At 42.0% G+C, this 27,926-nt stretch overlaps 1 protein-coding gene across 1 annotated transcript; it reads right to left on the reverse strand.

Moving 5' to 3' along the window:
- Nucleotides 1–9,352: 9,352 nt before the first annotated feature.
- Nucleotides 9,353–27,452, reverse strand: si:ch211-79m20.1 (uncharacterized). Its single transcript, XM_023291151.3, has 7 exons — nt 26,571–27,452; nt 17,642–17,744; nt 15,360–15,425; nt 15,041–15,237; nt 12,727–13,873; nt 10,901–11,036; nt 9,353–10,413 (listed from the first exon to the last, which is right to left on the reverse strand). Exons 1-6 carry the CDS (start codon nt 26,640–26,642, stop codon nt 10,909–10,911), a joined length of 1,713 nt encoding a protein of 570 aa, XP_023146919.2. The 5' UTR covers nt 26,643–27,452; the 3' UTR covers nt 9,353–10,413; nt 10,901–10,908.
- Between the last annotated feature and the right edge of the window lie 474 nt (nt 27,453–27,926).

The raw sequence follows: 27,926 nt of genomic DNA on the forward strand, positions 1-27,926 counted from the left end.
ATTACCCCTATGATGGACAGGGGTGTTCCCCATTCTGTACCTGTCATCTGGGACAGGCCTCAGCCTCCCCCTACAGGATGAAGAAGCTATGGCTACTGGATGGATAATTTCAGGTTATTTTCGGTTATTTAGTCACGTAAAACTTTCAATGAGGGGACTTTGCACAACAGACCATCAGGAAAAGTATGTCTGTTTTGAGGATGTGAGTATATGCAAAGTGTTGCAACCCGAGTGCCACATTAGCCCACATCCCCCAAGAAACCAGAGACAAATATAGTTTTGGTTAGAAGGAAAGAACGGTTCCTCTTTCTATGTTACTTCCCTGCTGTTTTCATGAGAAGGACAAGTGCAGAGCAACGTGGTGACATGAAAAAAATAGGGAATATAGGAGGGAAAGAGAATTGGATTTTAGTACTTCTCAGAGAAAAACAGGCTGAGGAGAAGAATTAGACAATAATGCACTTCTCGTTTCACTTCTGTAAACCTCATTGGATATCTGGAAATGAGCTAATGCTTAGTTACTGTAACTAAGAGCCCTGGGACAAATAAACCTGTTCTTAAAATACTTCTAGTTGTCCTGGGGATTTGTGGGCTTCAGCGCTACTCCAGCTTTTTTCCAAGGACTGAAAATCAGGGTTAATGAACAACTGACTTAATGTCCCAGAGCAAATAAACTCTCTTCAACCATTTTCAGATCAAGCATGAGGACGTAGTCAACACCTTGTTCAGGCGCTGTGAACTGAGATTCCTGTGGGCGAAAGTTAATTTCCCAATGGACCAAAGAAAATAACTCATTATGAACTTTATATAATGGCAATGAAACAGACAGATATAAATAAAAAATTTTAGAATCGCACTTTATGACATCTAGCAATATGTATCAATGTTGTGGGACAGAAAAATGAATTGGAAAGTGACAGATGGACGCTCCAGAAAATGATCTTTCTCTCTATTGATTTTCTTTCTCACACATGTACAGTCATGTAATTATGAGTTCAGCTCCTCCTAAGATAATAACAGGAAACTGTGCAGGAGGATGTTCGGGAAGACTGAATACCAATCTATTGTGTGAAAAGAATGATGACAAATATGGAGCAAGAGCGACAGCTGAGGTACTTTGTGTGCATGCTTTTGTACTTATTTGTACAATCTTTGGCAGGATCTGATCATTTGAGTTTGGACATTTTTGGAGAGTGAGGTCATATGGGCGTGGCCTTTGTCTCCTGAGGGACGTTGGAGAATTCAGAGTCTGTACCATGGACCAAGCTTCGAGGCGTGGTACTCATCAGATCAGAATTAATGTCTTGAGCTTTGAATTGGACTTTTGTAAGACTTGTGACTTTAAACCCCAATAACCTTGACTTTGTTGACTTTCAACTGCTGCTCTGGAAAGCAAGTACTCATTATCACGTCCTGATGCTTGTCCAAGGATACTTGACTGTATGTTTTTTTTCTGAACTGGTGACAAAGCTGCTGTTCAAAATATAAAATGTACAAAATGACCAAACCAAGAAAGTAAATGTCAAGAGTTTGTCAGCGAGCACATTTCAGGCCGTCATCACTCCTCTAATAAGCTGTTTAAGGAGTAAAGGCCAGTTCATCCCCATATGCCAACCAAAAGTAGACAACAAATGCACACACGGTTATATTCACACTGTAATACAGTAAATATGTGCTGATTGTTATGCAGAAACACTCATTCAACTCCTGTGGATTTTTTCTTAAAGGCTGTGACTGCCAGTTACAGATTGCACTGTAGCACAGTGCCAATAAGACAAAGCACAGGATTTCTGGAGAATTTAGAGCTTCCTACTCTGGCACCATCAATGGAAAGCAAGTACCAACCAGAGCACCTCCTGAGTCGAGCAGTGGCTACTTCAATGACAACCCTTTAGGATGAATTTAAAAGGTGTGGATAACATAGAAACTCTTTGCACAGGCTCTTCTCATAATGAGGATTTGTTCTGAGTGCTACTTGTTTTCCTGGCATAGATGCTGTCGACGCCTGCAGTGCATGCCGTCACAAATTTTGGGCAGTATGAGGACGTCCACAGAGGGGTCTATGCTGACTCTTGCTGACTTGGAGAGATGACAACACTTTTGTAAAGCAGACTCTTGCAGACACACAGACACAGACAGCATGAAGTCACCTTAAAGCTTGGACACTCAGCAGACATTAGTCATCCATCCATCCATCCATTTTCTATACACCGCTTAATCCTCACTAGGGTCATGGGGGCTGGAGCCTATCCCAGCTGACTCGGGCGAAGGCAGGGGACACCCTAGACAGGTCGCCAGTCTGTCGCAGGGCTACATATATAGACAAACAAGCACTCACACATTCACACCTAAGGGCAATTTAGAATAATCAATTAACCTCAGCATATTTTTGGACTGTGGGAGGATGCCGGAGTACCCGGAGAAAACCCACGCATGCACAGGGAGAACATGCAAACTCCATGCAGAAAGATCCCGGGAAAGCCGGGACGCGAACCAGGGACCTTCTCGCTGCAAGGCGAAAGTGCTAACCACTACCCCACTGTGCAGCCGACATTAGTCATAAAACTTAAATTGGACTTGACTTCTGTGAGACTTGACTAACATAAGACTTGATTCCCCAAAGGCGTGCAAGCAAAAATGTTCCAAGTTTTAATCTAGCAAACACTTGGAACATTAAAAAAAAATTTTATTTTAATGGTTGCTAATCAGACTTTACTTGCAGACAGCATCAAGACGTGTTTTGACTAGACTGGGAAATGGCACTTATCCTAAAAGATATAAAAATTCTAGATGAGGTTTGGGGATAGGCTTCTAGCTGTGTGTGTCCATAGCAAAGACAGAATGGGTTTTTTTCTAGCTGTCAAACTTGCAAATGGGGATTCAGAATAACGTGCACATGGGTGTGCATGTGTGTGTCCTGGGACAGAGGTTGGAGTGAGGACAAAGTGTGTGTGTCTATTTGTGTGTGGGTGGTGGTGTTAGACAAGGCCGCATATGGAGCCACAACACCCCCACAGCAAACAACAGGGAGACCAAACTACCAGCCCAACCCATACAAACGCACTCTCACCACATGACAACACTATTGTGGCAGAGGGATACTCTGTGTGTGTGTGTGTGTGTGTGTGTGTGTGTGTGTGTGTGTGTGTGTGTGTGTGTGTGTGTGTGTGTGTGTGTGTGTGTGTGTGCGCGTGTGAGTGGTCACCGGGGTGGGGTGGTCATCTGGGTTTCCTCCAGAGAGTGAAACAAACGGATTGAGGGAGATTCACTTCCCCAATGGGACAGACAGATAATATTGACACAGTCTGTCACAATAAGAGGCAGACTGAGCCAAAAGCCCGCCAGGTCGGAGGGTTTAGAAAATCTAACCAATAAGTAGAGGTGGGCTCATGCGGCTTTTTACTCAAGATGTGTTTTGCTAGATGCTAACGAGTAAACAATGCAAATTTAAATATGCGTCACATTGAAGTCAAACCAAAGAAATAAACTGTAGACGTATTCTTACTGTTAAGAAAACAATTTTTGTTAGATGGTTTGTTGCAACACTTTTTTATCACCGTATGCTGAAGACATTCACCTATTCTTTACCCAGAAAATTAATGATTTTGCTACTACTGCTGAATTGAATGAACAACTGCTTTGTGGATATAAAAGAAACGAGATACAAAAAAACTTTCTTCACATAAATGCTCTTATTGTTGTGGTTCTTCTTCTTGATCTTTTGGGGCCAATTTGCACTGTGAAATCCTAAAATGTGATTTCAATTCTCTTGTATATTTGGGGAGGCTGTGGTTAGATGCTACAAAGATAAACACAGGATCACATTATTTACCTGCTTTATCTACGACCCTTAACACTGGTATTCGGTTTGTTTTATAGTCCATTAAAGTTTGGCTTGACCTCTGCAAGCCACTGTCCCATCACAAGAAACTGACTTTCACTGGTGCCAAGGAAGAATTGAGAACTTGATCAACTCAAAAAGAGACACAGACAGACAGCTGCATGGCTGTACATGTGGTTTTGTTTGTCTGTGGTTGCTTAGCTTATAGGTGTATCCAGTTTAAATGCTGCCCCGTGCAAGACGTCTTTTAAGTTAGCCTACAGCATTGGAAATTCCCCTTACTGAGCTCAGAATCAAGTCAATGCAATCCCACAAAACCTTAATGATGTGATTTAAAAGAGACTTATTCAAATCAACAATGCACTAGTTACTTTGTAATCATTTTTGCTGCAGGCTGCACGCAATATTATGTTGAAACCATGTAACATTATGCTCAATGTTATGCAAGTTAGTTGAAAAGTAAGTTGAAAATTGTTCTGTGTGTAATAGCACAGCAAGCAACAGAGCATCATATTTGATCATTTGCATAGTATTCACCTCATAAAGAAATGATGCTGTATAGCTGCATAATATCTTTTGCACATTGTTTCTCTTCTACTTTCCTCTTTTTCCTAACCAAAGCACCTAAAAGCTCAGACCTTTTCTTACCTGCTTTCTTGTGGATTTGGCACTTAGACATGACAGTATCCATCCCCAGTCAAGATTAAACCAGTTCAACTTGGTGGTGCAAACGGCTTTTATGCTGTTCTTAACAATTTAGCATAAACCTGAAAATAAATGCAACATTATGTCTGTGCAGCAACATCAGGAAGCCATAACAATAAAACCACCTGCCTAATATTGCGTAGGATCTTGTAGAAGGTGGGATGGCTTCCATGGATTGAAATTGAGCATCTCAGGGATGCTGGATTAGATTGGGATCTGAGGGGGTTTGGAAGCCAAGTCAGCGCCTTGGGCTTTTTGTGGTGTTTTTTGCAGTGCAACAGAGTGCATTCTCCTGTTGGAGAAGGCTGCCAATGTTAGGGAGTGCCGGGGCCATATGGGGCATTCTTTGTCTGGAACAATGTTTAGGTGGGTGGTACATGCCAAAGTAACATCCGCATGAATGCCAGAATACAAAGTTTCCCAGCAGAACCTTGCAGTCTAACAAGATAATCAGCGTTATTCACTTCACCTGTCTATGATTTTAATTGGTGTTAGCAGGACTTGGGCTGATCAGTGTATATTCACATTGTAAATGAATTGTAGTTTGGTAGCATTTGCACTGCACAAAGAGAAAAGAGGTGATAAAACCTCTGCTCACTCTAAGTCCTATCTCTAGTGGGGACATCTGAGGTGCAACAACCAATCCCTGCACACCTGCTCTTCTTGTTCTCCTGCTGAAAGATAATCCCAGACAGGTAGTCTGACAAGATCCCAAGCTAAACTCAGGGTGCCCAGCCTGACAAGATTACCTGATTTCCATGGTGATATAATGTCATTGATGAAATGTGCAATTGAACTATAGAAAAATCACACCAATTTATATATTTATTTTGTACAGATTTTTAATGAGATTACACTCAGATAGCAGTCTGTGAATCTTTGTATGATTTTAAGACTTGCAAACATTAGCTTGATTAATTATTCATGTCACCATTAATCTAAACAGACTGTGTACAAGCAGACTCCCTGATGTAGTATCCTATAGCCACTGGCAAGTTTGTGTTTCCTCATTTCTGGTATGAAACCCTATTTATTCTAACAGAAAGCCTTGGGTGCTTTTTTCATTTTCTTTGCTTTTTGTTGTTGTATACATTTTGATCTAGTTTTATTTTAATCCTTCTTTTTCAGCCTTAGATAATTATGCTGATTTTACAGGAATGTGTGGGATGAGAAACATAACAAGGTGTGAGTAAGTGTGTGTTATAAGTGCCTGCTCAGCTGGAGTCAGCTCATAGTGAATCACTCTCAGGGAAATCATCTCACGTCTCCCCTCAAGTGGAGTGATGACATGTCACACACATAAACATAAACACACATAGTGGTGAGTCAGAAAGGTGTGTCTGTCTGTGTGTGTGTGTGTGTGTGTGTGTGTGTGTGTGTGTGTGTGTGTGTGTGTGTGTGTGTGTGTGTGCGTTATCATCTGTGCAAACATATCTGCTAAAACTGTGCCCTGACCACCATGACCTCTCTTTAAAATGCGTGTGCGTCTTGTCAGGAGTGTGTCAAATGTAGGAGGGCCGACCGCACTGTTTACACACGACGCCTTGGTGTGACCTCGGAGGTTGCCGGTGACCGTGATTGGCTGCCAGCTACCAGCTCATTAAGCTGCTGGCATGGGGACACCGTGCCAGGAGACACACTCTCCATTTGTTTCACAACACACGAACACAGTCACACACACTCGTCAGGGGGACACCGCAGGTATGGCAGGCGGCCACCAGCACATGCCCACTCATACATGTGCACACACACATACCAGTGTCCCGGTAGCAGGGAGCCTGTCTGGCCTCAGTGACCTGGCTGAACTCTGGCTCACCCTCACTGGTTCATTACACCACACAACCTCACACCTAGATGCCTACTGGCTGCTAAGACCAAACCGCAGGGTCATGACTTACAGTCAAGCAGAATTGCAGAGAAGAAAAAATTTGATGTTGAGAGCAAACTTTAAAATTAGAACAAGAAAGAGGACTGAATGTTTAGGTAGAAATGAGAGGGACAATGTATGGCTTGCTGCTGTTTGGCAGAACTCTGAAAAACATTTAACTTTGGAGGAACTAAGAAAACAGCTTAGATATATTGATGACACCGTCGTTTTGACGGTATCCAGTGGGTGTTGGAAGAGCTTTGTCAGCAACACTGGGGAGAGAAGTTTCTCAGTCCACAAAAGAGCATTTCAGGATAGAAGATTTAACATCCATCCATCCATCCATCCATCCATCCGTCTGTCCATCCATCCATCCATCCATCTGTCATCCATCCGTCCCTCCGTCATCCATCCATCCGTCCATCAGCCATCCAGCCAACCAGACAGCCATCCATCCTAGACATGCCACTCCCTGACAACATTTTCCAGTTCTTCCTAGGGGATCCTAAAGGATTCTCAGGCCAGATGAGATATGTAACCCATCCAGCAAGTTCTAAGCCTACACCAAGGTCTTGTCCAGTTGCTCAGGTGGCATTGTAAACAGATGCTCCATCCACCTCAACTCCTTTCGACACAAAGGAGCAGCAGCTCTATTCCGAGCTTCCTCCGGATGTCCAAGCTCCTTATCCTATCTCTAAGGCTGAGTCCAGCCACCATACAGAGGAAACTCATTACGGTTGCTTGTATTTACAATTTCATTCTTTTGGTGTGTACCCAAAGCTCATGACAGTAGCTAAGGGTTAAAAAGCAGATCAACTAGTTCATCAAAGGCTTTTCCTTCTGGCTCAGTTCCCATTTTACCACAACAGTCAGCTACAACACCTGCAGTTAACCTTATTTTACATCTATCCTTCTTTCTATCTCATGCCCCACATTCGTGCCACCCATGAACAAGATCCGAATAAATTTAAAACTCTTTTACTTGGGGGTAACAACTTAACCCCAACCCAGAGAGTGAAATCTACTGATTTTATAGCTGAGAACCATGGGCTCAGACTTGATGCTTCCTCATACAGGCTGCTTTACACTCGACTACAAACCTCCCCAGAGCGCACTCAAGGTCACGGTCCGACGAAGCCAACAGAACCACGTCATCTGCAAAAAAGCGAGAACGCGACTCTTGGGTCCCCAGGGTGGACACCCCCCCCCCCCGGCTGTGCCTTGAGATCCTGACCATGAATATCACAAACAGGATCAGAGATAAAGGGAAACCTTGGTGGAGCCCAACACCCACCGGAAACAGGATTGAGCTTGTGCTGAGAATACAACCACAGCTCTCACTTTGGTTAAGTACCAAATAGCTCGCAACAACGACCCCGGTATCTCATAACCTCACAGTAACCTCCACAAGGTTCCAAGCGACTCTTTAGGATAAAACGCATGGCTTATTTTACATTGTAGTCGCCAAATTAAATGTCAAGTTTTGAGAACATGATGACACAGTTGGCTTGCTTATTATTTGATGACTTTTTTGTGTTTGTATTGCTTGCACTGTTGAGCTAAATTGTCTTTCAAGTTATGAAAATAAATACCAATAAACTGGAACTGTCCTTTTAAAAAAGATTTACTCTTTATTACCAACGTGATCTTCGATATGAATTTGTTAAAACTTGTGCTCCGCTGTACTCAGTTGTACTATTTATAGCATATTTCATGTGATTGATTGCACCTTTGTTTGTTGCCTTGGGGTGAATATTTTTATGTTTTGGTATTCACAATATTCTTTGTTTCAAGCCATCATATGAGTGATATTTCCACTCTTTTATTTCCTCCCTGTCACAGGTTTTTGAATATCATTTATTGTTGGGAAAACATGAGCAACCACACATTCAGTACTTCATTCAAACTCCTTAGCTCCATTCTGTTTCTTCATTTTGTTTGAGGAATTAACATACCACTGCTTCTTCTTTAGTGCTGTGTTTGCTATCTTTGATTTTGAATTCACAATTAGAAATTCTCTTGATTACATCTAAATGACTGAGTTCTAAGTACACCCTCTGGAATGGCTTGTGAGTGCACTGGCTTGTGTAAAATCCAGCTGTCTTGGAAAGTGTTTCTGTTGTCTCTGGTTCTCCTTGAGTTTGAGCTTAGAGTTCTTATTTTAAAGTGCAATTCACAGGTTTGGGTTTTTATGTGCACAACAGTGACATTGATTTACAGTCAAGCTTCATGGCAAATTTGCCACATGCAGGCAATCTTAAAATGTGTGTTTATGTACCTCGAGGCCTGGCAAAGAACACACTGACTCATCATTCTTAAAGAAGAGAATCTGCTGACCAAATTAGCTTTGCAGGGGAAACCCCGTTACACAACAGAATGACATTTAAACTGCCTCTCTTTCTTAAATCATCTTCATGACAGGTCTCTGCCTTACTGTCTCTGCGTCTAGATTTTCTCTGGAGTATAGATTTATACTTTCTTTCATGATGCATATTCCCATTTTACATTTTTGCATCCTGTCTGTATGTCTCTTCTGTGATGTTTCAGCTCCTTCCACCTCTAACTGGGTCTGCACCCTGTCGTACTCCCTCTCCCTGTCTGTCGTTCATCTTCTAGCCATTCCTGGACTGACACTCTCCCTCCCTCGTCTCTCTTTCACCATACGATACTTCTCTGTTGACGTGTCCGTCCACGAGTTGCTATAGTGACCAGACATTTCTGCTGACCCCTGGCTTGCTCTGCGTGACAGAGCTGCAGAACGTGCAGTCACAGGGCAAAGATTAGCAGATGAGTCGACTTGCACAGCGAACAAGTGCATGTACACAGCTGCACACACAATTTAAATGCACTTGCACTTATATTATGCATGCATTTAATACCAATTTCTATATATGCACATGCATGCAGTCAAATGCAAACAGAGCTCAGCAAACAAAGTATTCCTTGAACATTTTTATTTTATATTAAAAATAACATTCATTACAGTAACAGTTGTACAACCAATAATTATAATCTGGAACATGTCGGCAACAATAATTACACTTGAGAACCAGAGGACTTCACATCCTCCTTTTTTTAAATAAGTTAAGAAATAAAGTTTTTCTTTTTCCCCTGGGAATCATTTTCTAAAAGCATTTATACAATACAGTGTTGGCTATAACTGGCTCACAGCAATCTCTAAAAGCCAGGTCTTTTAAGACTTGCTTTAATGTGGATATTCATAGCGTGTTATCTAAGCAGGCATTTAGTTGTTATTCCATTCCATTTTGATCTGGCAGTAGTACAAAATGAGCAGGTTATCGATATTTTCCAGTACATTTAGCTACAGTACATGGTAGAGCACTTCTCTAAAGTCAGTGTAGTATGATCAGTGTATGGCTACTCCAGTGTTAGCTAATGTTAGATTTTCAGACATTTTAGGATAACAGTAATGTTTGGCATTGAGGCTTGAGCTGCTCTCTTCAGTTTCCAATTATCATCCCAGTGTAGAAATCCAGTTCTCCACGTTTCCAGTTTCAACTTGAGCTCCACATTCAGCTCCAAATACTGACTTCTATGTCCACATTAGTCATATTTTCTGTTGGCTGAACAATAAGCTCAAAGTCAAAAGTGTGAAAGTAGCCAATCAACGGCTGCAAACTGCAAGAGGAGGCCACCAGTCTAGCTTTCTCTCAGCATCTGTTACTCTTCCATGAACCCACGTTGACGGAATTTGTAGTTCAAATGAAATCGAGTGTTTAGTGTGACAAATATCCTCCAGTCTGAGGAGTTCATAAGATTGCACTTCTGTTAGATCCATAACGCTGGATGCTCTGTGACATCTCTGGAGCAGGAAAGGTGACTTTCTGTAAAGCTGTCCATTGAAAACAGCAGCACTGTCCTCCACCTCAGTTCCATTCACAGAGTGAGCTGTCCCATGTTTAACAATCTCATTCTTCTTGTCCATATTCCTTTGGAGTAATGCTTTTGGCCAAAATCTTTTGGTTAGCTTCACCGCTTCCTGTTAGAGAAAGAGAGATCCATAAGTTAACCATATTCAGTTTAAATTTCTATCTTTTGTTGACATAAATGATTTAATTGTATAGCTCTTTATAATGTAGATCTCATTTATGGTCACGTTTTTTTTTTTTTTTGAAAACGTTTTTCTTGGAATCTAATGTTGTCAAAAATAAAGAGATAATTCTATAAAACATCAATCTGAACTCATCCTTGGCTTTATGCAGTTGGGAAGCAAGAAGGAATATCCAAAAATAATTATTCATTGCAGAAAACCGTGACATTATTTGTTATAATGATAGAATGATAGAGATTCACTTGGTGCCCCTTCAGCTGGCAGGAATTCAAGGATCTAAAAATACTTTTGCACAAACAGTTCTTTCATTTTCATGTTGAACAATATCCTCCCCTCTCAGGTTGAGTCCTACTGCCTTCAGTCACTGGGTCACCTCTCCCCTTACCCCCTTGACATCCTGAATCCTTCCACTCACCTTCAGCTCTACATGATCATGGCTCTCATGGCTGCTTTGCTGATGCGTTTGCGATGTTTTCTCCTGCGGCGAGGCGAAGCAGGTCTGAACGGGGCCTGGCGGGCTGATGCCGACATGGGAGCCACAGTGGAGACGGCTGTAGGAGACAACACAGAGCACCAAACAAATCAGTCACTTATTCTCAAGCTGCAGTCATAGTCTTTTTTGAACAACTGTCCACATGACTCAAATCGCTCGTAAATGCAGGCTGACATCTCAAAATCATCTAAAAATCAAGACGTGTAAATTGGCGCTATATAAATACAGCAGAATTGAAATTTAATCTGCTTAACATTAATTTATCACCATGTAAAACTTTTATGGATATGCAGTCAAAGGATTAAAATTTGCAACGGTCAAATGATACAATAGAATGAAAGCATTTATCATTCCAGACTGTGACACAAGTTTTGTGAAAGGAAGAAGTTCAGTTGTCTGAACTTCAGAAACGATTGATTCTAGCGTGTTGCTCCATATTTAAATCACATTAAAATGCTGAAATATGGCAACTTTGGAATGTAGAGAGAAACAGCAAATTGTGTTGTTTGGTATCAGAACTAAGCAGTGGATGACCACAAACTGACAAGAAACAGAAAAGATAAAATTAACAAACTGAACAATGCGTAATATTGTGCACAAATAGTAAAGGAACTGAACACAAACAATAGTTTCATCTTGGGTTTAGCAGTCGTATATATTGTGAAGTGGAGAATAAATACTGGGTGTGGGACTTCTGTCGTGGCTCTAACTGTACCCTGAAGGGCACCTGATAACCTTGACGCCTGTGTAACAAAGCCTGTGGCTGCCTGAAGGTTTGAGTCAACCATGAGGCTGAGGGAAGTTTGCCGCTCCGACTGCAGAGCTCTCAGGGGGCTGAGGAAGAATGGCAGGACACATGTGGCCATGTGGTTTAGTCATACATGTACACTGAGCTGCTTCCTGCATGGGAAACACGCACTGATTCTTTCATACAGTAACAACTAAAATTATAATACATCCTCTAACGCAGAGATAATACACACATGGCCAGAGCCATTGAGTGTAGCGGATGTTGTAGTATTGTGTCCTGCTGTACGTTTGTCCTCCATACTGTATCTGTATCTGCATCCAGTGCTGTTCAATTCTACAAGCTGCTCTTTGTGGACTTAAAAAAACAGATGTGCACTGTGCGTGGCGTAAAAGATCCGTCATTTGTTTATATATGTATGTAATATTTTAACAGAGGACACGACTTACTGAAGTATGTTTATAGGAAGCAATCCCAGTTTAAATTACAGGCCTGTTTTACAGCTGATATAAACACACCTTTAAGAGTTATACAGTAGCAGCAGCTGTTGGAAGTGTGCCTTATTTGAAAGACTTGTTAACCAACTTTAGAGTAATCATGGCTTATAGGTCTTTGCGAATTCTTAAATTTATTACTGCACTCTATTTTTTCCCATCCTTAATTTTAGTGGTGAAAATCCCCTTTTATGGATGTTATATTAAATAAGTTCCATTTATAATTGCCATTTTTAGATGTTGGTCCATTTGTATATTGTATATTTATTTTGCTTTATAATTTGCCCATAAAGATATTAAAACACAGGTTAGCTTATTTCATAACCATGCTGAACTCTCAGTAATGCATATAGTCGTGGATGTTGTAGATACAAACCCACTGGAACAAGCCACTTTTATCTAAGCAATGTCACAACCTGAATGCTTCCTTTTAAATGCGCGCTATGAAGTATCCACCTTTAAATCGCCCCTCATCACACACACATTCTCACACAGTCTTACTGCACCTGTTGGCTTTAGTCTTTGCTGAGGATGATGTGGATGAAGGAGAGTCGGTTTCTCCGGTTCCCTCTGTACCATCTCCAGAAGTTTCTGTCTCCTCTCCTCCTCTGTGAAACGACCATCCTCACTGGTCACTTTAGAGTCTTTTTCCTTCCCCTGATTGGCCGGCTCAGCCCCAGCCGAGTCCCCGCTATTGGCCGACCCACTTTCCTCCCTCACATTCCCTTCTTTTTGACTGGCTGTTGCAGTCTCAGTCTGTTTGTGATGCGTGACCTCTGTATTTTTTCGGCCGGTCACTGAGTCTCTCTGAGCAGTAGGGAGAGGGGTGGGGATTTCTGCTAATGTGGACGGTTGGGTTGGGCTGACAGGTGGGGAGGCGCTGTCAGATTGGGCAGCGTTGAGTCGATACTGTGTCCTCAGCTCTTGGTCCTCTGCCCCTCCGTGGTTGTACTGTTGTGGATAATGCGGCTGATGATGATACTGATATTGCTGCTGATACTGCTGCCTCTGCTGATGCTGCAACAGCTGCTGCTGCCTCTGTGTGTGATCCGGATGATGCACTTCGCCACCACTGTTTGACACATGCACACCAGTCTCCTCTCTGCTCCCGTCATACCCGCTGCCATGTCCCACCTGCTGTGTAGTTCCCATGACACTGTGTTCTGCCCTCGCTTCAGACGGCCAGCTGCCGACCGACCCGAGCATCCCGGTGATCGTCTGGTGCGCCCCCGCCTGCACCTGTGTGGGTGCCTGATGCACCCTGGGCTGCGTCCAGTGCACAAGCTGGGTGTAGCTGCCCTGCTGCCACTGCCTCGCCACCGGCTCACGCTCCTCAGGATGGAAATGCTGCTGGTTGTGCTTCAGGTCGTCGTGGCGATGGAGGTCAGCCTTGGAGGCGTGAGTCTTGGGTGGAGCAGGGTGAACGGGTCGGGGAAGGGGGAGGTGGGAGGAGAGGGGAGGCTGCTGCGGTGGAGGTGGAGGAGGATTGGGGTAGCTCTGGGTGGAGGAGCGAGGGACGGGAACAGACGAGGAGGAAGAAGAAGACGAAGAGGTCGATGAGGGCGGCTGGCACCTGCAGGTGACGTGATCTTCCACTGAGATGATGGCTTTGTCGTAGTGGGCTTTCCTGTTTATGTACTGAATCTTTATCACCTGGAAGAAACGGTAGTGATGAGAAAACACATTAGCATATAAAACAATGTATATAATCAATACATGCTGGAACAGACATGAAGGGAAATCAAACAGAAGCTGTGAAAACAGATCCTCCAATATGTTGTTTTTTTAGTTCTCTGTATAGTGTACTATATGTGCAATGAGGTGTTTTTCAACAAGTAGCAAAGGATCTGTTTGTTGTCAGGAATTTCAAACAAGCTAATGTAATTTGGTGACTCACTGCCAAGACTTTCCCGCTCTAAACTCCAAAGAAAGAAATGTTGACTAACCTGTTCTGCATTTGACAATCACAACGACAACTCATGTCACTTGGAGCAAATAAATCTGAATTAAAACCTCAGAGTCAAACTGGCTGATATATTATTATTTTAACCCTTTGATGTGCAGCGTGGTTCAGGAAATACCTATTTTCCACTGGCTTTGGGTCACTTATGACCCATGTTGTGCATCAAAGGGTTAATAAAGAGATCTCACTGGCATCAATACACATACAAAATCATATATTAAACTAATCAACTTGCTGTCGCTGATCTCAGTCCCTTCTTTTATAACTTCTTTAAAATTACAATATGCACAAATTCTGGAATTCATTCACTGAAAATGTTACTTTGATTAGATGTTAGATATCATTCCAGAGTTACTGTTCATTTATAAAGCTGGAGTCACCAGGAAATAGTTAACAAATCCACCTACGGGCTACAGAGTAATTAACAATTATATTTCATTATCCACTTCCTGGAGTGCTCTTCTGCCAAGAGGAGCAAATATTTTCAGTCTGCACTGGTTGCTTGACAACTGTCTTAACCATTAAATGGATTAAAAGGTGAACTGATATTTTACAATTATATTTTGGCATGAATGAAGCTCAGAGTTAACTGATGAGCTTTAGAGATGCTGGTGGATAAATTCTGTTAAGAACCAAGCATGCTGTTTCCACTGTTTCTAGCTAAACTAAGCTAACTGGCTGCAGATTGTAGCTTCAGATTTGCCTTGCAGGAAATGTAAGACTGTAAATAACCCAAATGGAGGATTGGTATTACTTAAAGTGAAGTGCCAGTTTGGATGTGAAGGCATGCACTGCCATGTGGAAGAACTTCAGGTGTTGTATCTAATGTTGAAATCATGCTTGCATGAAGTGTGTACCTGCAGGTATCTGCTGGAGGTGACTGTGGGAACACACTGGAGCAGTCTGGTGTTGCAGCAGCCCGAACATCGCTGCACCTCCACGCATGGCGGCCACAGCAGGAAGTTGGCGTTTCGGCGGTCCAACATGGATCTCGTTACTTCCATCACCTCTGTTCGAACTTTACATGCCGCCTGCTGGGCCGGCTGCGCCTCCACTGTTGGAAGAGAGAGACAAGAACGAATGTCTTGTGAGAAAGTAGTTTATTATATAGGAAGAAATGGAAACAAATGGATAGAAAAAGAGGCAAAAAATAGGAGGGAACACAAGTAGACCTACCAAGACTTCTAATGTATCGACCGTGGGTGTGGTTTGTAAGAACGTCATGCTCGTCCTCATCTTCTTCTGAAAAAGAAAGGAGGGGAGATTGCAAGGATGAGATCCAATACAGTCAATGTAACATTCTCCAAATTTTATCTGAAATCTGGGCACCACTGAACAAGCACTTCTAGACGCAACACCAATCTGTAAAACATGTGAGGCCGTTAGGGCAGTTTTTAGCCAAGCTCATTGTTCACTGCACAAAGGAAGCCATTTTTTTTCCTCCAGCTAAGACAATTAGGCTATTTTCTACCACAATTTGTCTCACCGCTGTCAAGAATACTGTTCAGGAGAGATATGAGTTGTTAAATATAGCTCATGCATGGATCTGTGAGTGTGTTTGCACTCTCACATATGTCGTCATTTCATACTGTAGTCCCTTAGTCCTAATTATATCCCTGGTGTAGATTGCTTGTGGTCACTGTGTATGTGTGTGTATGTGTAATGCACAGATGCACAAGGTGTTATTTGGTTGCCTGGTAGCCTTAATTAACTGCCTGGTGCAGAAAGAGGACAGTATCTATCGTGTTGTTCTCAGAAGCAACGTTCTAATTTTATCTGTGCATTTATGTGTGTCTAAATGTTTTGCAGAGTGGATTCTTCTCTTCCTTTTATTGTTCATTAACATGTGACCCATTTCATTTTGTCAAACCCACTTGGTCGGTAAGAATCTGCACAGCTAGCTCTGCTGATGCTGACATAAATGCAACTTACAGGAAATCCTGCATGTATACTTTTCAGATTTGTGCTCATGTGTAGTTAACAAGACCATGTAAATATATTTATACAATGATAAAGCACATACGTGAAAAAAAACACTTGGTTAACTAAAATAGAAAAAACCACAAATGAAAGACAGACAAAAAATGGAAAGAGAAAATATTTTACAGCAGCTCCGTGAGGCTGGACTTTGACACAGCAGTGCTCTGGACTAAACATGTTAAGATGCCGGCAACGCCAATACTAACATGAAACTACCTTCACGTCATACTGAAGCTACTGTAGATCTTTCCCTTTGTTTCCCTTACCTCTCATGCATTAGCGCACTACTGGCAGGTATCATGCTTGATATGTTCACCAAATGGATCTGCTTATTCGCACTAATCGTAAAGTATAGGTGAACCTGATGGGAAAGTCATTAGTTTTGCATATTTGACAAATTTTGACCTGATTATGACACTAAATGAAAAGTAAGGAATCATCAAAGATATTACAATCCATCCTGAGGGCTGATGAACATCTGGACCAAGTGTCATGGGTATTCATCCTGTAGGCAGTTGTGAAGATAAAACCTCAAATATAAACCCAAAGGTGAAGCTAGAGAAAAAACTCAGGGGATCACCAAAGTCATTAGGATTCATCCTCTGGGTATCATGAAGGTCTGTGTAAAAATCCATGAAGATTCATGAAATAGTAGCTGTAATATGTCAGCTTGGACCAAAGTTGTGAACCAGCACTGTCATCCACAGAGGCCACCATGCCACCAATTTAAGACAGAGCAGGGCCTTGTGAGAAAAATACAACAACTACAAAAAGATGCATACAATGAATCATTCATATACTTCCTCAACTCAGTACCAAGACAAAATTGCTAAAAGTCTTATTTTTTTAAAGTTTATTCTAGATAAAAACATACACTTTGAGTCACTTCCCCGTGACCCGTTTCTGAGCATCCTTCCCTCTGCTGGTTCCTCTCTGTGGTCGCTGTTATGTCACTGTGTTATTTATGCATTATGGAATGATCAAAGAGCTGTCTATTAATATATGTAAGTGTGACTTGGTTCCTCTGAAGGATAAGATCATAATAAATGTTTTAATTAGCCGCCGATCTGCGTGCAGATGTATGCGCCCACGTGTTTGTTTGGACTTTGTTTGGCAGTGGGAAGGGTGGTTTTTGTCTGTCACACAGCCATTATTCAAAACAAGGTTAGGAATCCAGAGCAAGAGAACAATGCAATGACCTTGTACCAAAGATTTCTCTCTGGTTCAGTTTGTCCAACACACAAGGTCACTGCTACTCTCCCCCTGAGTCTCTAATCAAGCTGCTTCATCACTCCTGCAGCTGTCTTTGGTAAATATTGCCTTAACGTGGTGCCTGGCATGTACGCTGATATTCTCTCTTACTGCATTCCACTTTCTTCAGGGCTCTGTAGACACACCCACATGCAAGCCTCCTCCATGTCTGTGTTATTAGTGTCTGTATGTGTGTGTGCACATGTGTGAGTGGTGGTCATTAGTACCTGTTGCGTTGGTCTCCTGCTGCAGCAGCAGCTTCAGGTCGTCCACGGAGGAGATGGGAGAGTTCCTCACCAGGTCGACCAGTGATGCAGGCAGCGGATCGCCCTGTGGAGACGGACAACAGACAGCTGTAATGTACTAGTCTGGAATAACTTTTACTGTGAAGTACGCTACAAAACCTTCGGGTGTGATTACAGTGAACTGAATCTATAGCTGCGTCCTAGTTCAAGGACTGAATTCACCTAAATCTGCATTTTTTTCACCTCATGCTTTGGTTGCAATCATCTTCATTGCCACTCAGATGGTAACAGTTGCTGGACTATCAGACATGTTATGCTAAGTAGCATCGCTTGAGGCAGTTTAGCAGACTTCATACAGCTCCCTGTGAAGCAACAGAAGGCTTTAACATGTTCAAGTGTATTCCCTATGATCTGTAAACACATTTTGATGTGTAAATTCAGTGGAGTTCCCCTTTAAGGCGATTTCAGTCACTAGGTTTTTTCATCTATTAGGGAAAATCAGCCCCTGAAAACCTTTGCACACATCTGAATAATGGAAACTCGACTGTTTCTTCTTTTTCATTAGAAGTGGATACGTTGTTTGTTGCAGACCGCAGGAAATTTAAAGCTACCTTGCTTTCACTGATATGGTAAAACTACTGTATCACTAAACTTGTCCCAGTTTGTCTCTGGTGTTGAAACTTTGTTGGCCATTTGAGGGCTTAACATGAATTCAAATTGCTGCTCTTTACAAGGCGAGCTGTTTGGCTTGGGACAGAAATGCATGGCGGACCCTGAACTGTGACACAGTTATTATTTCGCACAGCGGCAGGGAGGAGTCTCTTTGTAGAGGAAAGAATGTATTTGTTGGGAAATAACACTTGTGTGTACCACATATATACAAAATAACACACAAGCTTCCTGTGTTGTTTTGTTGATCAAGATTGTCAGTTAATTTTCTTCATCATGGGGATTACATTGAAATGGAAATGCCCCTTGGTATCTGCAAAACTAGAGAGAATTATTTATCCTTGCAAGGTTTTCTAAAGTTCACCTAGTTTGAACCAATCTGAAAAATCAAGAGAATGTGCAAGAGAGCAAACAGAGACAAAGGACAAAGAGAAAGACATACAAAGAAACAGAAAAAAAGGTGGCTGCTGTACAATATCTGAGTCCTTGATCTCCAGTCAAAACTTGCTCCAGTTTCACTTCCTCCTTCAAATGAAGTGTTGGTTGTGATTGGTGTTTGTTGCTGCTGTTGTCACTCTCTCCCTGTCTGTTTACCCACAAACACCACTGTTGCTCCTGATGTGATGCAGGAAATTAGCCTCTCTCTCCCCTCCCTTTCTCTTTATCGCACCGTTTTTGTTCTTGAACGTCATTCGCAGTTCATTATCTAAACTCATGCCTCAGCAGTAACGCATCAAGAAAAAAAGTTGACGCTTTCTCAAAGTTATTCTTACAAAGACTTGGAGGGAAATAAGTTCTGAAGTTTAGAAGACATTCATGTTCTAAAACACTAACTTTGAAATGTAAAATATTATTTAACAAGGTTACGTAAGTAATTTAATCATCGCTCAAGAAAAGAGAAGGAATGTGATGTTTTAATGAACTTTTAATGAATGGCATTGCAGGAATTCATTACAGATTCAGCGTGGCTGTTTTTAAGGACAGACTCCAGTGGTTTCTTTATCGAGATCAAAGACAGATGACTCAGAAGTCTGTGGCATATTTTGCTTTGCTTGGCTGTAAGTCGATACTATCTCACAGCAGTTCGAGCAACATTTGATACAGTCACATGCCAGAAAGATGCCAAAACAAATTAAGGAGGGTTACGAATGAGGGGATAACTCTCAGAGAGAAGGGAGGCTGGGTGAGATGTTAATCTTCTCACTTTGATAATAATGTAGAATTTATGACAATGGATATAACATGTTTACAGTAGCTTCAGTAAATGTTTCGGCCCCAGTAGAAAAGATCGCTCCCCAAAAACGGGGAAAAAGCATGTCTTAATCTTGCAGCTAGTCAGATGATTTATACATGCAAATGGAGAATGATTTCCTGTAGTTGCTGCTGTTTGTCTTGTAATCTTTGTCCTGTGGTCATGTGGACCTTATTCATGGACACATGAATGTCCCCAAGCTGCAGATGTTCCAAATGATTCCAAGGAAACAAAACATCTAACTGATAACGTGTTATTTTCTACCTTGGAACATTGCGCTCTGTTGGTGGCATGATTTGGCTGAATGGTAAATCTTGTTTTAATCTACCTAATTCAATCCTATAAAGAAAATCCCAACAAAACTACAACTACCAAGTTTAGCTCAACCTCACTTCTTCTAACTTTCCAATCCAGTCTGTACTTCAGTCCCTCGTGACACGATAAGACCAAACACAGCAAGTGTTTGTTTTATTGTCTCATGGTAAGGACGGTATTTGTACAAAATCCAAAATTTTTGCAAAAAGAGAATAGCAAAGCACAATATTTAAAGAGTTGTTACTGCTGTTTGAAATGATTTTACACCCTACATTGAATAACTGCTTTTTTGCCATAAAATCAATAAAACAACTGTCTTATGATGATGAAGGAGTTATGAGAATTTGTAATAAAGTGACTTGATTAGTCAGATTTGCAACTCAAGACACAAACACATACACATACATTTGATGTTACATATCCTGAAATTTGTTCTGAAAGTATAGTATATCACATGAACAGTATATTGTGCCATACAGTCCAATTTTTCTTATATTGGTGTTCAAAGATGTAGAAAAGTCAAAATCCTGGTGGAAAAAGACCACCAACCGTTTGCATGGTGGCTTCAAAAGTGGCTGAATAGTGAAATGAGGAATTTTTTTGTAGTATATTTTATATTTGTCCATTTTGGAATTATTTCTAGAAAGATTAGCACTGCCTCCAAGTCCATCCCTATATATAGAATCTCTGGTTGTCTGAGATGTTCCTTATAACTTCATTTCCCCATCTAGCTTTATCCTCCCTCTTCCCCCTCTGTCTGCTTTGTGGGCGGCGATGGCTCAGGACACCTGGATGACTTTCATGAGCCATTGGCTGACCTAGTTAAGCAAACACACACACATACACAGGCGCACACACACACACACACACACGCACACACTCGCCCCCTCTTTTCCCGTTGACGTACAGATGCTTAACCACTTAACTGTCCACCCAATTTGTCCAGAGAGCCTCACACACACACTCACATGGAGAGTGTTTTCACTCAGCAGCAAGCTACCATTACAGTCCCAGTGCTAATCGCAAACACTCAACCACACACATGAACAAACACACACACAAATTAGAGAATGGAACACAGACAGGAAATAGTTCCTCACATGGACAAACAAGAAACCGCTTGTTAAAAAAAGGACCAGAATTGGACAACAAGCTAATAACAGTGGTTTGTGCAGAGGACTTAAGTTCCTCATTTGCTATCTAAGAAGCACACGCACACACATTTATGCACACAAAAACAGCCCTCTCTCATTGCTTTTCCTCTTTGTGAGGCCAGTAAATGCCTCTGCTCAGCGTTGTTATGGAAATCTTGGCATTTTTCATATCTTACACTGCGTGAGACTGTGTAGCTGAGCTTAGGGGTCAAAAAGACTGTCTAGTAGGATGTCATGATCTACAAGCAGGTCATACACACACTCATGAAACACACACACACACACACAGACACACACACACACACACACACACACCGACACACACACACACACACACACACACACACACACTGCCTTGGAGGAAGCCTGGAAGGCAACGAGATTGTATGGAATGTTTGAGGAGAAAGGTGAAGTGTAATGGAATGTAATTATGGGGCCGGCTGGCTGCGCACACACACACACACACACACACACACACACACACACACACACACACACACACACACACACACACACACACACACACAATCAAACAGACTCGGCAAGAAGAAAAAGTAAACACACAAAAAACAGAGAATCTGCGTGTGTGACGAGTGACTCATAATCACACCATGGTGTCACAACACATGCCTTGTTTTATCAAAGGTATGGCAGGTTGCCAATTTGCTGCTGCAAAAACTCAATAGACTCGCAGAGCTCAGTGGGTTCTCTCTCACCCACACACCAATACACACAACAGGACAACTGAGAGACACCCTCCCACCCCCGGCTGCAAGGATGAGGCTGATGGATGGAAAGACGGCAGAGAAGAGGAGCAGAAAGAAGAGCAGAGTGGAGGAGTTCAGCTGAAAATAATGAGAAGCAAGACTGAACAAAGTGATTGCAAATGCAGTGTCAGTTCTGATTTAAGCCTTGATTGGACTCTCTTGCGAACGTGCATACGGACATGTAGTTGCTGTTATTGTATTACTTTCTAGCCTGTTTGGAGTCCACTTTGAGGACATGCACAGCACATTGGCATCAACATATCGCACACATGCACACTACCGCCCTTGTATTGTAGTTGCCTCATGGACATACAACTCGGGCAGCACACGGACATCTACAGTGGAGTCCACGTGGACTCTCTTGGGCAGATGACAAAGTTTACCTCATGTGGACCCTTGTGGAGGCAGAAAGTACAACACTGGCCTGATGGTACGAATGCACAGAGGCATTTTAAGATGCAAGGATTTGCACTGCTTCCCAGCACTGGATATTTGATAGTCGTGCAACTACATACGGTTGATAACTGAAGGTTGCTTTAACAGGAAACCGATACAAGCTACATCCTCCTACAACTGTGAAAACACTGGCTGCACTTGACTGGATGAATGCTTCACTCGTATGGGGTCTGATCCTTGATTTAAGTGTAAAACTGTGTTTCTGAATACATTTGAGGTGAGAAATTGAGCCACGCAGCTGTTGAATCCATCTACATTTTAGATCAACAATGGTTAGTTTAAAAGTTTTTACAAAATTTTCATAAAACAGTCTTAACTTTATACAAATGAGAAGCAGCCAACACGATGCCCCATCCCTCGAAACGCAAAGCACCGCTACAAGAATGAGCATTTACATAGACACAGACATGGAAACTACGGATCCTGTGGACTCGTATCATTGGATGCCTTCAAGCAAGGCAGTAAACCTTGTGCTTGCACAGTGTGGAATAAATTCATTAAAAAAGACTCTAAAAACTTAATGCAGTTCTACTACAGAGGCATAATGGCTGTATGAATTTGCACAATGACCACCACACTAAAGATGAAATGATTGATCAGTTAGCTAGCTAGCTAGTCATTCAGCTTGCTGACTGCTCATTTAAGTCAACTGTTGAGCAAAAATGCTAAAAATACTAAAATACCTATCACTTCCTGCTTCTCTTTTCTGATCTGCTGCTTTTTTTGTCTTGGGAATATCTTTGGGTTTCAGACTGTTATTTAAACAAAATGAGCAATTTGAGGAGATTACTTTGGGCTTTAGGAAACTTTAAACCTTTAACTAAAAATACTTTTTAAAAAATCAATTATGGAAAGAACAGTCCTATACAGCAGAAATACCAGTGTTATGACAAGAAGATCAAGATTTGTAAAATAGGTCAGGAAGCTTCTTTGTTAAATGTTAGGTCTTGTCATCCTCTGTAAACTTTCAAAGTGACTGAAATCTCAAAACAAGTAAATTAGCACCATTGGCTTTTAGCAAATAGTAAGCTAGCTGATATCATTAGCTCAAAGTAAAAGCCTTCCAGCTCCTGAGAAAGCAAGGAGGCATCACTGGAGGGCTTTTAATGTGAAGCACTGGTGGGCACAAAAATTAAGCATTTTAGCCTGCAGAGTTGTCACACTGTTTAATTAAAGTTGGCCTAAATTCAATGTATATTTGCAAAGTTTTCCATGCTTTCTTCAAACAGAAGTTACATAGCACTACAGAAAGCAGAAAATAAATCAGGATTTGTGTTAACTCCAACATTAATTTTGACTTTGGATCACTCTTTGCAGGATGTCCAACAACAGACAGTAATATGCATGGATTCATCATGGCTTCTCACCATTGCAATGTCTAAAACATATACACAAATTGCATATTTTCTCTCCTTCTGCAGCTCTCTAATTTTCACACCTGTTTTAAGTGTAATTATGATCCACAAATCCATCATTTCTTCTATCATTCACTGTTATTCCTATCAATAAACTGTCCAGTGGATTCTCTGACCAGATTTTTCCTCAGAAACTGCACCACACCAGGCTTACAAGGCTACAAATACTCTTATGTGCCACTGCGCTTTTTCTATCTGACACACTCTGCATGCTCAGAGGCAAAACCCCCCTGCATCACACACAAAAAAAACACAAGCACATATGTCCACTAACACATACGCATCTACACCCGGCCATGCATCCAGATGTGTGCACACACAAATACACACACTGCTACACGGCACACAAAGTCCATGAAATCCCTGGCAGATTAGTTGTTGTTCTTATGTAAAATGGATCAAGCCACCGGGCAGCAGCAAATCATCCCAGCTCGCCCGCAGAGACAATAGTCAGACAACTTGTTCAAAAGCCACCAATCAGCAGTTGTGATCTGAACAGCACATCATGAAAGAATTGAGGTCTGACATGATGTGTGAGTACTTTTGTGTATTCGACTCCAGTACCATTTAAGTGGATTTAAAACAGAACCATAACAACTCCCAGTGTGTGCGCATTCATGCTTGTGTGTGCATCCAGCAACATATTGTATAAGCAGTGAGGTTTGACTGGATTACGCACAACAGCTGTTTCAAAATGATTTCTGCCTCATACATTATGATGGTCACACTTATTAAATCAACCTCAGTGAAGTTGACGTTTAATGACTTTGCAGAATAATCTGAGCGTCTGGACAGACACTGGACAGTGACTGGACAGTCTTAGTTCAGAATAACGTCACATTATAACATGTCAGACGTCCACAGTGAGGCCTTAAGCTGCAGCTACAGTCATCATGTGCTTGACATTGAGCATGCTAATGGCTACACTGATCATCCTACAGACAAAAGGGTCACAAGTTTAACTTTCGTGACAGCTAGCATCCACCCAGTGACCAGAGTCCAAGATACTGAGCCTCTTTAGCTGCAGCTCACTGTCACTGAGCACTGCAGAATGTTCGTGGCATCTCAAGGAGGACTCCGTTTGTCATTTCCAGTAGTTTAAGGAAGAGATACTGTGAGATTACTATGTGTGTGGTAAAAAAAAAAAAGAAGTGGAACAAATGTGCCAAAGAGCAAATCAAAAAGTCCACTAAGGTTCTGTCTGTCCACATTCACCTCAAATGTTCAAATGATAAAGCAAGAAAGTGACACTAATGAAACATCTAAAAAAAAAATAAAGTAGTTTCACTGTGGTGTATTCTTCAGTTGTAGTAATTGTGACACTCTAGAGGCCACAGTTCTTTTTAGCTCTTCATCTAAGCTGAATCACATAGATGCTGAAACTTAACTAGACTTTAATCATAGCGGTGGCACATCAGACAGTGTTGATTTGGGTGCTTGTGACACCCATATGACCATTCAGCTAGCAACAATGTTTTCTGTTATTTAAAAGTGAAGCTTATTTTTTTAGAGGTCATCTGACAGCTCATCCACATGACAGAGAAGTGTCGGAGGAGACAGAATGAGGGTGTGAAAGCAGAACATGTGAGACATTTGTGAACCATCTAAAGGAAAAAGTCCCATAATTAAGTTTGTTCAATATTCATGTCAAGATGAGGTGCTCAGGCGACATAACTCACTGCCGCATATGACCTGCAGTCATATATACTACAATATTCAGCATCATTTTTGTCAAATTATGGCCTTCAACTCGTGTAGACATGCTGTCGCTCCTCTTTTCTTTAGGTATATTTATGTCAACAGGTGTCTGATGGAAACATGGGCAGGAATAATGGAACTGCACAAACTGCACTTTAAGAATCCACCCCAGAGAGAAATGATTTCAGCAGTGTGGTGATAACAGGACCACGGTGTTCTGGTGTAACAATGAAAATAGCAGCTGTATTCCTGGATGGATTTTTGCTGCGGTTTCGTACCATCGTTTAACTCCTGCTGCTGGGACATCAGCTAAGGCCCTGCCTCTCCCTCTCTCCCTCTCTCTATGACATTATGACTCCTCCTTGCAACACTTCAGGAGCATCAGTCATGTAACAAGAAGATGAACGGCAGTGAGAAACAGATACCACACATGGCACAGAGGGAAAACTGGATAGACTGGTGCACACACATACTCACACGCAAACACAATTAATGCATTTCCTCTCGTTTGTGCCTTGCACTTGAGCAGGTACAAGAAAGATCCAGTCCACAGTTTGCAGAATAACCTCAGGGGATGTCAAACACTCCGTATTAGTGAAAGAAAGTCTCACCAGTCAAGATGCAAAATATTTAAGTTACATCATGAACACACAGCCATTTTTGCTGTTACATGCACTGAAATTCAATCTTTGCAGAGATTCCTCTGGTGTTCTCAGGTTAGATCTGAGGCAGGATCAATGCAGAGAGAGAGAGACATCCTCACGTCCACATCAAAGCCATTTAGATGGCAATGGACCCAAACTAATGATCTTTTCTGTCTTTTTCAGTCTGTCTCTCACAGACCGACACCTTTTTTTCCCAACTAAACCAAGGATGAAGTGGAGGTACAAAGAACCGTGTTTTTCTCCAAACAGTGTTGGCAGACGTTAAAAATTAAGAAAACTGACAAAACTTATATTAGAATATAAACAGCTTAATCAGATATTAACATTATTTTCAATTACTGATTTTCTTATCTTGACTAAAGCAGTTGTACTAACTCTTCCACCATTAATGCATTCATCATAAAATCAGTAGTTCGCAGACAGCCATTGGTACTGCTATTACGCATTCCTAACCCATGTCCGCTGGTTTTCCTTCACCGACTAGAGGTCATATGTTTACCGGCACATCTCCGGGTCTTACCTCAGCGCCGCCGAGCCGCAGATGGGCCGCTAAAAGCGCAGCCAGCAGCAGCAGCAGGAACCAGGACCTCATGTTGCCGCCCAGCCTGTGGAGCCGCAAGCGACCGGCTGGGCATTTAGCACCTCGGCGTCCAATCCCCCGGCTGCACCGAGCCTCGTCCCGGTTGTCGTGTGCTGGCCGCTGGTGCAAAGCACGCACTCTTAAATATCCCAAATGTGTCACTGCCTATAAGCGCCGCTTGTCCAAATGTTTGCTCACGGTGACTCACACGCAGGCGAGACGTCTGACTCTGTCCATACCACTGTTTGAAAACTCACTAAAGGAGACGTCAAGGGTAGCCTACAGTGGGACAAGTGCGTAATGCACGGTGTTATAATACACAATTGCAGTCACACAGTTCCTCATATATCAGCATGCAATTCAAGAGACACTCCTAATAAATCTCTCCAAATACGTAATTAGAAATGTTGGTCCGCATGTGCCAAAGTGTCTGTGTCCACCTTCCAGACAAAAATCCAGTCAAAAATAGTCAGATTGTAAACTCCCGGTCCAAACGCGCAGTTAAATGTAACTATTGTGCAGCTTTGTGCTCCTTACATCTCCAAACGTCCGTGCGTAAAAGTTGGTTCACCTTGGAACGCTGCTACGTGCGTAATTCTCTGGACTCTCCAGTGCAAAAAAAGAAGTCAGATTATTCTCATCCCAGCGCGATTCGTGTCACTGCAAAAAGCGTCTAATCTAAGTGGTTTTCTATTTAGTAGCGGCTCCGTGTGTATTTCACTCCCGTCTCCGTGTCTCTGTTCCCTCCCGGTGGTCGCTCGTTCATCCGTTGGATCAGGTTCTTCTCGCCCCTCGCGCCTCTCCTCTCTGGTTGCGCCTTGAGCGCTGAGCAGCTTTTCCTAATAGAAGCAGGGCCTCCCTCCTCAAGTTTTATGCATCAAGCTCCGCAGAGAAACATAGACTGGTTCCAGACACGGGACGCTTTTGCTTTCAAAATAAAACCAAGTAAGAGGCATTAAAACACTGCAACCCTGTTATCTCCATGTTGAAACTGTTTTTAACGGCACCAGCAGGACAAAACATGACTGATTGTTATAATAAAGGATGACTACACCAGATAACATAATTCGAAGTCTTTTGCAGAAATTAAACGGTTTTGTAAATAAAGTACAACGCACATCTTGTCCAGCTGATTATTAAGATGGCAGTTCTAGATTGTATAAAACCTTGTAAGTTGAAGCAAAAACATTTCACGAGTACGATTGCACTAGTGAAATTGTCATTTATCAGATTGCTTTAAAACATGTTGCTTTTTATATGATGTATAGTATATACTGTAGGCACGTTATCATTTTA

The sequence above is a fragment of the Amphiprion ocellaris genome, chromosome 4 (assembly GCF_022539595.1).
Source record: "Amphiprion ocellaris isolate individual 3 ecotype Okinawa chromosome 4, ASM2253959v1, whole genome shotgun sequence".
NCBI lineage: Eukaryota > Metazoa > Chordata > Actinopteri > Pomacentridae > Amphiprion > Amphiprion ocellaris.

Coding starts and splice junctions, on each gene's coding strand:
- si:ch211-79m20.1 (XM_023291151.3), bottom strand. CDS start 26,642: ATGAGGTCCTGGTTCCTGCTGCTGCTGCTGGCTGCGCTTTTAGCGGCC. Junction 17,745..26,570: donor TGCGGCTCGGCGGCGCTGAG/GTAAGACCCGGA, acceptor CCGTCTCCACAG/GGCGATCCGCTGCCTGCATC. Junction 15,426..17,641: donor GCAGGAGACCAACGCAACAG/GTACTAATGACC, acceptor TTTCTTTTTCAG/AAGAAGATGAGGACGAGCAT.